Below are 14,071 nucleotides of genomic sequence, written 5' to 3' on the forward strand. Positions count from 1 at the left end.
AGTCACCCATCGTAATAACTCATATTTTGTGACAGACTTTCGGCGTGAAAATTTTCCCCTTGGCAGAACTTTGCTTTTCAGTTGAACTGATTTCCTGTATATTACATTCATCCAGCACTGAAAGAGCTTGCTTGGGAATAAAAACCTCATTTGCCACCGTGAGAGCAAGTGACAAACCACCAGACAGAATTTGCCTGCGTATACATGAAAGAAAACAGCACAACGCTCGCTCACTGCTAGAAATCAAACACATGGTGACCCGAGGAATAAAATGCCCAGGACTCGAGTTGCACCCTTCTCTTATGTAGTTTGGTAAAATCGTCGCCCCAGATTTCAACCATGGCTCGGCATATTTTGGGATTAATGTGCAAAGGCCCCAGCCCAGAATTAAGTCAAGGGCCGCACAAGGTGCAGGGCTGGAGCTGCACTAACGCTCAAGTGCTCCAAAAAGAAAGATGAACCACAAATCTAAAGTGAAAAACCAAACTCAGCGGATAATTTTAAACTGTGTGAATTCACCAGTCATTTAGTAGTGAAACACATTTTGCAAGTTAAAAAAAAAAAGTCCCTAATGTGTAAAAGTCTCTTAAAATGGTATTGTCTGAGTTGTGGACAAAGATACCACGGAGTGACACAGACTGAGCTACCCCAATTTCTCAAATTCTGGCAGTAAAAAGAACTTCAAAGAGATTCATGTTTTCCCAAGTACATTTTTCTGCACAAAATTTATCGACTACCTGTGTTCTTCAGAAACCAACACCTACAAATACATGGTCCTTTCTGAATTGTCATTTTTCCTCCACAAAGGACAGAAGTCCTGCTCTGCTTTTACTGGCCAAGATCCTAAACTGCTTGTCCCTGTGAGAAACAACCGTGTGCTTCTCTGTTCTGGGTTCAGCAGAGTGAAGAAAAGATGGTATTTGTATGATGCTATTTTTATAGAGTTTTAAGCCAAAGATTAATTCTGTGTATGATGTCTTTGTTTTCTAAATTGGTTGAAATACATTTCTGAAGTACTTTCAGAACTGCATATTTTTGTTCTTAGCTAAATGAGGTGCCTGATAATTTGAGCTTATTATTTTAAGGGGGCAATTCAGCATACACCTTGGATTAGTAGCTAATCTGCTTTCATATCTCATTAATGCTGTAACCTTTGCAAAGGCATGATAGCAGGAGGCCTTGTGATGATATTATAACACTAAAATCTTAATTAACTTTTGCAAACTGAAGTTTGTGAGGAGGATTAGCCAGGTGATACGTGCATGAAAATTGGGATTTGGGGGGCAGAAGTTAAACTATTATCACCCTGAATCCAAAACAGATTTTTATCATGCAATGAACCAAGCCTGTACTACATATTTCAAACATTTTTAAACATTTATGCAATTATTTTTTGCTTGTCACCTTCCTCAACAAGACTGAAAAGAGAAGTGTTGAAACGCCACAGCAGAACACTGTTCCCATTGTACTTACAGCAAGCCTTGGAAGCACAAAGGTTACAAACTACTCACCAAATTTCCATCTTCATTTTTATAGACTCAAAGAAATGAAAATTCTGACTCTACCCAGAAAAACAGAGCACGTTTGAATAAGGTGGCCCTTCCTATCATGTAAATATCATATCAAAACTCCATTGACTCTAATTTCCAGTAACAAACATGAGAAGAGTTTGCTTAAAAGATCAGGCCCAAATTTTTAGAAGATCTCAGTTTTTAGAAGACCATTTGCTAGGCTGCAATACTGCTGAAACAGGAGCACCTTTCTGGCCAGCCTTCTTACAGAAGTCGGGGACTTTTTCACCCTGAAGGCATTTGGTAAGGGATTTCCTATAAACAGCTGAAACGCCAGCAAAGCCACCATCATGCCTGGAGCAGGATCTCTGAGGCATTCTGCTTTGATGTTATACAACAGCAAATGTACTTGCAAGCTATGGGATTTCTTTTGATATTTACCATGTATATGTATACATATACATGCAAGACACACAAATATTCCCCTAATAGATGCAAGGATTTGAGAGCAAAAGTAAGAAGGTTTCGTGTATTTTGTGGTGGGCAATTTTTAAGGAGAAAAAAAACCAAACCAAAACAACAATATGAATCATAATACTTGCTGTGTCTCACAGAAAGAGCAGTTCTAGCCCTGCCTTCATAAACTGCTGTGAGAAAACAAGCAGTGAGAGAAGGAAAGCTCAGGGATGTCACCCCCGCAGCACTCCTGCCTGCTGGATCTGGGGGTGCCAGGCAGGGAGCATCCCCCCAAACATTCCTGTCCTCAGGACGGGTGCTCTCATGTCTCCCGGAGACCCTGCAGCACCACTTTAGAATTTACTTCTCCCTTAGAGCAGCTGCACTTACTCCTGCTCACCCATTAAGAGCAGGAGCCAAGAGACTCAGTCCCTTGTTTCTCCTTTTCAGGGTAACGTCGGCCATAGGCAACAGCATCTGAACCAGTTGCTCAATCAACTGGCTGCTCCAGGGGAAAGAGAAACAAAGATTTTTGAGATTCATGGGGCTAGAAATAAGTGAAAAATATGGTGCACAACCTGGAACCGTCCCTCAAAAGCATCGCACAGCCGGGAGGAAGCGCTGCTGTAGAGACACCACAAAACGCGTCTTCGCATTGAGGCGGCAGCACTCTGTGCCTGCTGAGGCCACGCAGGGCTTAAATAAAACAAACATTCTTCCAGAAAGGTGCAAGGATCATAGCATTAAAAAGATGTCATATGTACAAAAATACTTTCACAAATGTGAAAGAATTGAGGCCATCTAGAAAAGACCTGGATCTTAAAAGCTTGCAATAGTGTGCATGGATATACACATACCCAGGAAGTCCTTGGAGCAATGTAATAAATTAAAACTTCTTAATTAATTGATCCCTTAAAAATAAACGCATGCAATGTAGTCGTGATAATTATTGTACATATGACAAAAAAATACTCTCACCAAATCTAATACAGTACAAAATCTCCCCGCTTCTCCCTTCCAAACTGTTTTGATGTTTTCTCCATTTTTCTATCTTTGTTTTTTTGGGTTGGTTGGTTGTTTTTGTTTGTTGGTTTGTTTGTTTTTTCAGTCTATCCACTGAAATACAAATGTGAAACTGTCTGTACTAGGACCAAATAACTGAGCACAATTAGTAACAACAGCTGCTTTTCCTACACAAAGAATCCTTTGGTTTCTCCCCTGCCAAGGTTGAAACCTTCTTCTCCATTAACCTCTTTTCACAACACTATAGCATCCACCAATAAATGCATTGCTAGAGTAGTGAGGGGGGAGACGTGTTGAATTCCCAGTGATACCTTTAAAACCTTCACTCTGGTGGGTGGGAGGGTGATTGTGGGAGAAACTGCTCTGAGCTCCAGTCCAGCAAAGCACCACGGGCACATTATTTTATAATGATAATTTGATAGAGATTCAGACTTTTTAAAAGAGAAATTCAGGACTCATCAGGCTCGGGGACAGAGCCAGCTCTGCAATAACAGGCTGGTTTATAATTAGCGTGAAATCCACCCAGTATCCAGCTCCCAAACCCATCACTGGCTGGGAAAAACATAATGGGTACAGCAGGGGTACTGATGAGAACACACCGCTCCTAAGCTACCGCTAAAGACGAGAACCGAGTTACCAGACCTGTACAATAAAGCCTGGAGCCCGATAGCTGCAGGGAGCAGAAAGCCCGTGGGATTCCTCGCTGCCATGACTTCAGACCCATCTTCACTGCCAGCCAGATCAGATAATCAAACCTGATAAATTCCTCGGGTGCCGTCACTGGGGACTCTCATGTTTTATTTAGTGCCGCCTTCACCATGGGGCAAAGTTTCAAACCCGCAACAACCGCAGGCAATGAAGAGGAACAGCAGAGACTCAGGGAAATACAGGTTTCATAAAAGGAACTCTCCGCCAACTCGCCCAAACAAGGAATTTCCAAACTGGAATTTAAAGCAGATGAGATGCCTCACAACCAGTGTGTCATCTGGTGATGTTTCTCTTTCCTCCCAACAGTATGAACCAATCATTTTAATAATCTAGACAGCCAGCCTGTCTGGGGTTGGCATTCACCCAGCATCACACCTAAAAGAGCAGGAGTGAGTCCAAATTTTGTTCTTCTTTATCTTGAGGCTCTGAACAGCTAAATTCCTTGCTATGGTACTAATGTGAAATCTGAAGGATAATTATCAATACAAACCCCAAGAAAAATTATTTATCATTAAGAAACAGATTTCCTAAAAACACTGATAAAATTAAATCAAGCAATGCTGAATGTAGAATATATAATGTGTGGTCTGAAGGACATATAGAAATAGGTCTGAAATACACTATTAAACAAGGTAGCAATACGTTTGTCAGACTATTACCCTATTTTTAAAGACAACTTAATCTCTTAGGCTAATGTAGGATTTCTTTTTCTAAATTCAAATCCTTCACAGTGATGCAAAAGCTCCTCTTCTTCCTCTTTGAGCCTCCTCCTCCTCCCTCCTTTGGAGCTGTATCTCCCTAGGCCTTGAGCCAGCATAGAGGAATAAAATTTTGGGAACAATATGCTCAGCAACTGTGAAAAAGGAAGGGCATGCCAGCTACTTGTACCTCCCGCCAACTGCTTCTTAAAGCATTAGTTGCCGCTAGGTCTGGAAAAGTCACTTTGCCCCAATTCTGCCAGACGAAAGGCAAAACACTTGGGGAGCCCTTCAGAAAGGGGGGCAAGGGGAGGGAGCAAAATTAGAAAGGGCCCAGCTGCCTGGGAGGGTGCCACAGACTAGTGTAACTCATTAAACATGAGAAGGTTTAGTGTCTTAACGTTGTTATTATTAGCAATAGTATTTTGTAAAAAGCACTGATACGGTTCCATTTTGCTCCACCACCTCAGAAACATCCCAAACTCTTCCCCATGAGGCCGCCTGACTTCCCGCACGCGGCTGCTGTCTGCACAGCTCCGTATATTTTGAATTTCCAGGCCTGCTTTCAGCCCCCAAGGCCGACTCTGCCCAACTCCAGAACAGACGCCATGCTTGCTCTCAGTTTAATTTTTTTTATATTATCACAAAAAAGGGGAAAATGTTCTGAAAGTCCCCAATCTGGTAACTGTTTGGTACCTTCTGCTTTTTAAACAGACCTAACCTGGGAAAAATTTTTATACAGATTATCTACAATTTCTTGACTCGCCTCCTCAGTAAACCAGCACCACATCAGAATCTCTTGGGTGGAGTGTTTTTCCCCCCAATCCCTCTATTGTGAAGTTTTACTTTCAGAGGAACAGGTCAACAGTTTCATCAGTTCCTTGCTGTTTAATGCAACTATGTGGAAAATGCCCTCATACTACCGAAGAGGGCAATTATAGCACATGAATTCTTGAAGTGCAAATATCTAGTCAGTAATGTTTAAAATCTGCTCCTTGGCACTCAGTCAGACTTTGTGTGTCCCCGTGTACCAATCCAACTGCTACAAAGCTCTTCTGGGCCTCCTGAACAGAAAGCATCACTACACAAATTAATGAGGCTAAGTGGGATCCTGCCACTGACTTTTTTCCTTGCCTTCAGTATCTTTTCTCATTCATTTTTTCATGTTGACAATAATAATTCCTTGCAATTCAGAATGTCTTAAATTAGTTGTTAATACTACATCTAGGACTGGCAGCCTGGTCCTCATTCAGACATGCTTGCATAAACATACTGTGCCTAAATACACTGTCAACCCTGGAAATCTGCTGCTTTCTTCATGCCTTTGGCCGTTTGGGTGCATCAGCCAGCTTGGAGTTTGTGTCTGCAGAGCAGCACTTGCAGTAGTAAAGGAGAAAATAAAGCAAATCCAGCAGCATGCAAAAACTGAAACTTCTTCAAGCTTTAAAGTTACCAAAAATGAAGCACTAAAGTAAAAATGCTTCCAGACAAGCTGTCTCCCTCCAAAACACGTGTGACTATTGAAACCTTGGTTACCATCACGGATCGCCACCCGGGATGTGATGCACCCCTGGGAGCACATCGGGGCTCCAGTGGAGCTGCAGTGGGATCACAAAATGGGAAAGACAAACAAAATATCCTGGAGAGCCTTAGGTGAATGTAAATAGCATTTGTTTTTCTGCACAGTGAGTATGTTACTAGTGAAAAAGCATTTTGCTTCATATATGATTAGTTGAATAATGATACATCTTCAATCATACAACAAAGCAGATGATATTTATCTTTCCCAAGTCTTTTGACAGAACTCAAATGAACAAATCCTCTGTAAATTGGCTGCTGATCTGTGTGCAGGAAAAGATTAAACAGATTTGCTGGATTATTCATCAAACCGTTGCGTCCATTTAATACCTAATTTTGCCCATAAGAAAAAGAAGAAAATTTATCTGTCAGTACTAAAATCTGAATCAAAATATTAAACTTGATGAATCAGGATCAGCTAATAAATGTGTAGCCGGCCCTTTGGCCATCACATTGCTCCTGCTCCCCGGCTGGGTGATGGCGAATAAAGGAAACTATAGAATCATCAGATGTCCAGAGTTGGAAGGACCCACAAGGATCATCGAGTCCAAGTCCTGCCGGTGCATGGGAAGGGCCTGGGCAGCTTTCTAGCCCTGCTACCAAAGTAAACAAGTCTCTAAATCCTGCTATTATTTGGTTCTATCTGGAAACTCAATATATCTAAATAAATGTCAAGACTGCATGGTAAACACCTGACCACCTACAGATAGACACATCTTTTTGCTTTTCAGGATAACGACAACAGAGCAACAGCTTTGTCCTCCCCATCCCTCCATGCACTGATCAGAGTGGTTGGAAATGTGAAATTTATTTCCTGGGGTTATGACTTTTACGCACATCATGACGACTCTTCTAGACAAAGCAGGAGCATTTCTATTCACAAAGCAGCAGCATTTTCCATGACGATTGGCAGGGTGATTTTGTTTTGCTGTTTGTTTGCTTACATGTTTTCTTTTTTTAAGAGCGAGCAGCGTTTGTTCAACTGACATTGCATTAATGAGCTGCTAATTCTATCTATCCTGCTGCGCTAGTGCCAGTATTTTTGTCTTGGGAGAATCTGGGTCTTACACAGATGAGAAAATATTATCTGAATCAATACATATATATGTATATATGTTTGTGTGTGAGTTTAATGTGTTGACAAGGATCCCTGTATTTTAAATCCTTTATTCACAGGGAAAAACTAGTTTTCCCATGTGTATCAGAAATGAACACTGATCAAATCATTCCAAAAACTAAAGCAAACCTGATTTTTTCTGGGTCTAGAAAGCCAATAAAAGCATCTCAAAATTGCAGTGACAGGGGAAGGATAAATTGTGCGCTTCAAAACATATATATCTTCAAACCAATTTAATACTCAAAGGATTTAAGAGAGGGGAGGAGCTTTCACTTCATGGCTTTCTTTACATAGAATTTCTTCATAAATGGAGATGAAAATCATTATCTAGATGGGAAGTCGTACATAAAGCATTAGCAACCTCCATTTACAAGCAAATTAGCTATTATGGCATCGCCTTAGAACACTATAGTGGGTTTAAAGCTGAATTAGACTGTCACTGTAATAGATGGAGTCTAAAAATCCTCTTTCTTTGCTCCATTCTGGAGCTTGGTTTTGCTCAAGCATCACCTCCCAGAGCCTCTCCCCTGCTCCTCGGCTCACAAACAGCATCCCTATTCCCCAGAGGGGATTTCCAGCGAAAACAGGGGACATGGTACCACAGATCCCTGGTCCATCAGGTCTTTACAGCTCCTGGAGGCCTCTTCATCATCAGGATGCTCCAAAACCCTTTGGTCAAGTTAGCTCCTTAATACAGCATCGTATACATTTATCGCACAGTTTAAAATACACATCTGTGACCTGAAACTGCAAAGACTGCATTTCAGAATAAACCTCCAATTTAGGCATTGATTTGCCATGTGAGGGAGAAACCTACAATTTAGTGCCGAGGATAAGAAAGTACAATGAATTTATGTAATTCACCTTGGCATAGAGAGACTGGTCAGCTCCCAGAGATTACTTAGCACTGCTAAATGCTGCTATATACTTGCTTTTCTTGCAGATTATATGTGACAAGAATAGTCTTGGGGAGTTATTACATAAGAAGGACTATTTAAAGTTTACTCATTTTAGTGTAATTCTAACATTTCTAAATTCAAACCAGCTGCTGCTGCTGCTTCTGGTGGTGGAGGAGCTCCATGAATCTCCGATACAGAAAATATATTCTAACTTCATAGCTCAGTGTTTCACATTGGGAGGTGACTTTATTAACCACATTACAACTTCTCCTATTGATAATTTCCATGTGCACCAAGCACTGCACACTGCAGAACATCCCGGTGAACTCTGATCTCACTGCCCTACCATGCACAAGACCTATCCTTGTAGTTGTACAGATTTACTGAGAAAAGAAAAGATTTGTGAAGAAAGACAATTTGTGCTGAACCCTGAATACCTAATTCAAGTGTACACCAGCGTATCACCCAACCAAAGGGGTCCTTTTCAAAACCGGTTTAAGTTCTTGTTGCCCGTCCAACTGAACCACAGTATTTTAAACACCAACACTTCTGACAACAGAATACAATTTAACTTCACCAAAAATGGTGTTTGAATATTAATAGTGAGCTTCTTTCTTCATGCAGATCCCACTGGTAGGGCACAGAATTTGGTTAAAGGGATGCCACCAGCTTTCGCTTTTATTTGGTGGTGTTGGCAAATGCATCAAGACAACCCACATGAGGATCACACACTGGGATTATTTGGCTTTTAAGGGAGCTTCTGAAGAACGCTGTGCACAAAGACGCCATTTCATGGAAAACAACTGTTCCAGGACATCATATGGCAATCCACCCCTAATCTAAATATAATATGCACCTACATCTCAGAACATAAAAATTGTTCCGCAATCTCTTATATAAAATGAGCACTGACTTTCCTTCTTGTGCCAATTCCATGCTGCTTTTCTGTAGAAAGTACTTCATCTGTGTTATTTGGTCAGAACAAATTTCATAAATACTGCTTAGTAGCTTCCAAATGAGATACTGTAAAGAGCTATTAAAATACATGCAAGATTCACTTTACTCGCTCTCAAAAAACAGATTAAGAAATATATTACTGTGTGGCACGTATGATGCAGCGTTTTGTATAGAAGTAATCAGGAATACCACATCTAAAAGGGATAATTAAAAGGCAAAAAAAGAGCAAAGAATTCAGATTTAAACCTTGGCAGTTCCCATATGACAAACTATTTTGAGAAAACATCCATATCAACTTAGATTAATGCAGATTAATTTTTACAGTTATTCTAACACAGGTGACAAAAAGAAAATCCTCTCAAGCAGAAGTGATAGATTTCAATCATTAGGTGATAAAAGCTGCCTAACTAATCTAATACTTCTATAATTTCCAGGGACACCTGCTTAACGCTGCACATCTCTTGTTTTCTAAAACATTACCAGGTTCCTGCTGATGCAAGAGATTCAGGCACAGCCTCCAGAGCGTGTCGGCAATTTTACCTCACAGTTGAGGCACACAACAGCACAATTTTATTCATTCAGCTTCATACCCTCTAAGACCAACATCTGTCACCTTCCACATCAGATCTAGAGCAGTATTTGTTTCCCACAGCACAAAACATCAATGCCATGTGCGCGGTTATCAGCGCAGCAAATCTATTTGCACGTTCCTTTGGAACGTCTGAAAATCATTCCTTAAAAAGTGCCTAAAGGGATTAACAAAAAGCAATATTCTCCTTCAAGAAACATCTAACGCCAATAGAATGGGAAATTACCACGGTTATGTAGGAAAAGACCCTCATAGCAATAAGCCTTACTTGTGCAAGGTGTGAGACGGCCGGTCATTTTTCTCCAGTTGCCCGTAGCAGCTGGTTTTTGCTTCAGGAATGAAGGAATATTTTTCCAGCATAGCTGAGGCAGCAGTGGCAATAATGCCAAGGCCGTCTCGCACTCGAGCTTCTAAACTGTAGTCCCATTCATCGTAAGACGCTGAAATGAGTCCTGAAGGGAACTCCTTGGGAGTGATTTCTGTGTTGCCACTAACCAGGCTGGGAACTATCCAAAAGAAATCGTAGCCAGTGAGGCCCAGGGAACGAGCCTCATCCAGTATGTAGACGGCTTCATCCTTGGAACAATAGAGCAGGATGACAGATGAATGGATTTTCTTCAGCTGAATTTGGGTCTTGGCATCTCCAAAGGCGGTATCAAGTATGATGACATTCTGCATGTCCCAGCCCACAAAACTATTTTCCACTGTGGTCTTAATGATGTTGATGAAGTCCCGGTATCCAGGGAAGGTGGTGGTCACCAGAGAGAACACATGCCAGTCATAATCCTGCATGATCTTCAGCATGACGATGGCTTCTTGCTGGATGGAAGCCCCAAACTGGAAGAATGTGGACATCACATCCTAGAATACCAAACACATTGAAAGATTACTAATATTGTACAAGCCTGGAGGGAAAAGAATCTCTAAATCTTCTTCTCAGTTTGATCCACCATGGCTACCAGACCTTCACTGCATTCAGATAACTTCCTGTGCATTATCATATTTAAATTGTTAATAAGCAACACCAATCATAAGTAAGCTGATTAAAATATTTGCCGAAAAGTCACAAACAGATATTTACGTAGGAAATGTCTTAGTCCTTGATCACTTGAAGAGCTCAAATCAGTAGGTACTGACAAAGCTCCCCAGAGATAGCCACCACTGTCAAACATCTCCAGCAGGTAGCTTTAGATTCACCAAACCTGTTAGGAATGTGACCCGGTAAATTCATACCACGTTTTAGTCACAATGGAAATAAACTGCAGTGCACATGCTGTATGTAGGTGAAGCAGCGGGTACTTCCAGCCCTCATGGCAGAGGGATCTTCAATCCCACAGGTTCACCGGACTTGGTAGAAGCTGCCAAACTCTGCACAAGCAGATTTATCATGGGCTCTGTGCTGACCACGCTCCATGGGGAGCAGACAACCCTTTGCTGCCCAGTGTAGGATGAAGAGGATGGGGCTCCAGGGACGAGCAGCAAGGTGCCTGTGTCCTCAGGAAAGGACTTAGTGGAGGTAAATTCAAGCAATGGCTGCCTGACACAGCTGTGCTGTCAGTTTGCAAGGGAACCTGTTTCTAATATTTGTTTTAGGCTTCTACAGTAATCATAACACTTTATACAGCATAGGGATGGGTGCCTCTTATTTTAATAACATCTATCAGAAATAGGCAACACAATGACATATTTTGTTGGCACTAAATTTATGAAAATTTTCATTGGTCTAGTTTTACCAAGTTGCTGTAAGATTTAAATTCATTTTTGAATTTTGCATTTTAGGTTTATATACATCATAATTATTAGAGTACCAAAACAACACAGAAGAAGCCATATAATTCTTTGTTTTTATTTACTTCAGTAGTGGCAGCTTATGTGCATCATTTTCGGACACAGAAAGCACAAAATCCTGATTAAAAAAAAAGCTTATAATTTAAAAATAGGATATTATCCATTCAAGATTTCTTATGCAGCCTTTAAAGGAAAGACACACAAGGTGATTTTAATTTGAAGAGTTTTATGAATATGGTTGCAAACTGGTATCCTATTTCACACTTGCAGGGAACAGAAACATTAATTGACTTGGGTTTCATGGCAAGGTGATGTTAAACATACAATTATTAGCAAGAAAGGTAAATCAGCTCTACAAGTTCTGTATTCTATCTACAGAAATCTATGCAGAGCAAATTGAGTATCTATATATAATTTTTTTAATAGAAGATGAGGGGTGCTATTACTTCCCAAGTGTTAAGAAAGGGTTTTATATAGCTTGACGGCAATAAAAGTCTAATATTGAAGGCACAAAATACACACAACTGGTGGCAATGAAACTGTTGGCCACGGCTTCTTTGGTACCTCCAAGATAGTTTTTTGAATGTCAGTGCCAGATCTGCAATGGTTTGGGGTTAATTACAGATGTTCTAAAACATATTTGGGAGAAGAATTGAATTAGGATTGATTGCCGAATGCTTCTAGGAGCTATTTTCTGGTGACCTGATGTGTACACTTAAAAATAAACAAGTAAACAAGCTTTTCATCTGAAGACACAGCTACAAAAACCCAGCACACAGAAAATCTGCTCAAAGTCAGCATCTAACGGTTTCATTACTGATTCACTATTAAAAAGTAAATTAGATATATGGAGACAACACCATGAATCCAAGTTCGCTGTAACTTCCTAACTGAATGTTAAAAAATATGGGAATGCAAAAATAAATCACTTTCATTTTCTTCTCCAGCTTTTATCTTGTTTGTTTGTTTTTTGTTTTGTTTTGTTTTTTTTACTTGTGATTATGCTAGATAACAGTAAAAATAAGCAATTCACAATAAATTAAGTAGATTCTTTCCAGCACATCCTTCTACTCTACCGCATTTCCATGGGATTCATGGCTACTAATGCAGTGGAATAATTCCTTCAAACAATCCATAACCTGGGTCCTTTGTGCACCAGAAGGAATTTCTCCCGGAAGGTCCCTGCAGATGAAGCGTTTGAGGGCAGAGACCAACGCACGTGGGCATTTCCAGCTGCCACCCAACCCCTCCATCGCATTTTTAACCCAGTGCAGCCCTTGGCATCTGTCCTGGCCACGAACAAAGGTCTTGTGCACAATGGCCTGTGGCGTATTGCAGGAGCCTGACAACACAAGGAGAGCACTAAAAATACCAACCTGCCTTTTCTAAACATTTCCTTAGAAAAGGAGCGTACAAAAGGAGTTTTGATATAACATTTTTGTACGGTTCCCACCCATAATGCATGAATCCTTTCCACATAATTGTGAATGTCAACTTGAGTCAAAAATCAGGTGATTCTAATGAATTTGTGATCAGAATGGTGGAACAAAAATATAATTATATGGTGAAAACACCATATAACTTCTCATCTGAAGAAATTCATGTAGCTCCACTGACTGCATGTGATGTTTTTATAGAGGTGAAGATCTGACTGTATGTGTTTGCGATGAATTTGAAACAGATGGAAGATTAAAAGGATATCGCAGCCTTAGGAAATTCAGCAGATATCTAAATGCCTACAAGGAGAATATTCAAGGACATATTATCTATTAAGTTTAGGGGGGGAAATAAAATGTTTATTGAAAAAATAGCAAATAACTAAATAAAACTATAAGGGACTCAACTATTGTATCCTTAAACTTCTACAGAACTGTTCATTTTGGGGTTTTTAAAGCTCCACATTTGTCTCAAAAAGCATCATTATTCCTCTGCTTTATACAGACCTAGTATTTTGCTACACACATAGCGTTTAAGTTGTACTTTTCTGTATTCAAAAGCAAACTAAATTGATATTTGTAAAAAAAACAAATTTATTCAGTTATTTTCATTTAACTGTCATCTTGCCATCTATCAAGACATCCATCTAAGTCATTGCTGAAGTAGGAATAGATGTAATACATCTTTACATCAGAAATGTGTTTATCTTCTTTCTTCAGCGGCCCCACTATTGAGACTACTGGTGGAGGATGCAGGGAAGCTGCACTCCCTATCCCATACAATAAACTTTTATCCAAATTCCACACACAAATCTCAAAGCATGAAAATCCCAAGAATGTTACACTGACAAGAGCAAAAAATTAGTTAGAAGTAGTTGTGGAAATGATTAAGCTATGCTTTGTTTGATTTTTCTGTTCTAGCTTCTTAGCTGGGTTCTACCACAGCCATGTAAAGAAAAACAGCCATGAGAAGAGAAGGAAAAGAACAAATGAAGAGGTTTTGTTTCCTTCTGTTTTGCACATGAATATACAGGTTATAGCAAAACATCTCCCCATACGTTTCACACCAGAAGGAAGCAATCCTTCGACTGCTTCTTGCTTACCATTATTGTTCAATTTTGTATTAAATATAGAATTCTGTCATTACCAGAGAAGGGCACTTCAGAGTTCCCATGCCCATGCACAAAACAGCAGCTCTCCCTGCTGCTGTCATTTCATAGATTAATACATTAGAGCAAGTTGCTTTATAATTAGTGTACTGCGTCTATAAATCCATCACTATTGTCAGAGTTGCACATTTCACTTCCTCAA

At 40.1% G+C, this 14,071-nt stretch overlaps 1 protein-coding gene across 1 annotated transcript in view; it reads right to left on the reverse strand.

Moving 5' to 3' along the window:
• The window catches only part of GRIN2A (glutamate ionotropic receptor NMDA type subunit 2A), a gene marked incomplete at its 3' end in the record, with an annotated part of 164,781 nt that overhangs the window by 60,397 nt on the left and 90,313 nt on the right, over positions 1–14,071 (reverse strand). Inside the window, exon 3 of the mRNA XM_082064546.1 lies at positions 9,805–10,397. Within this exon, the coding sequence (XP_081920672.1) occupies positions 9,805–10,397 (593 nt within the window). The remainder of the gene's footprint in view (positions 1–9,804; positions 10,398–14,071) is intronic.

Source organism: Streptopelia decaocto (genome assembly GCF_964273445.1).
Source record: "Streptopelia decaocto genome assembly, chromosome: 13".
Classification (NCBI taxonomy): domain Eukaryota; kingdom Metazoa; phylum Chordata; class Aves; order Columbiformes; family Columbidae; genus Streptopelia; species Streptopelia decaocto.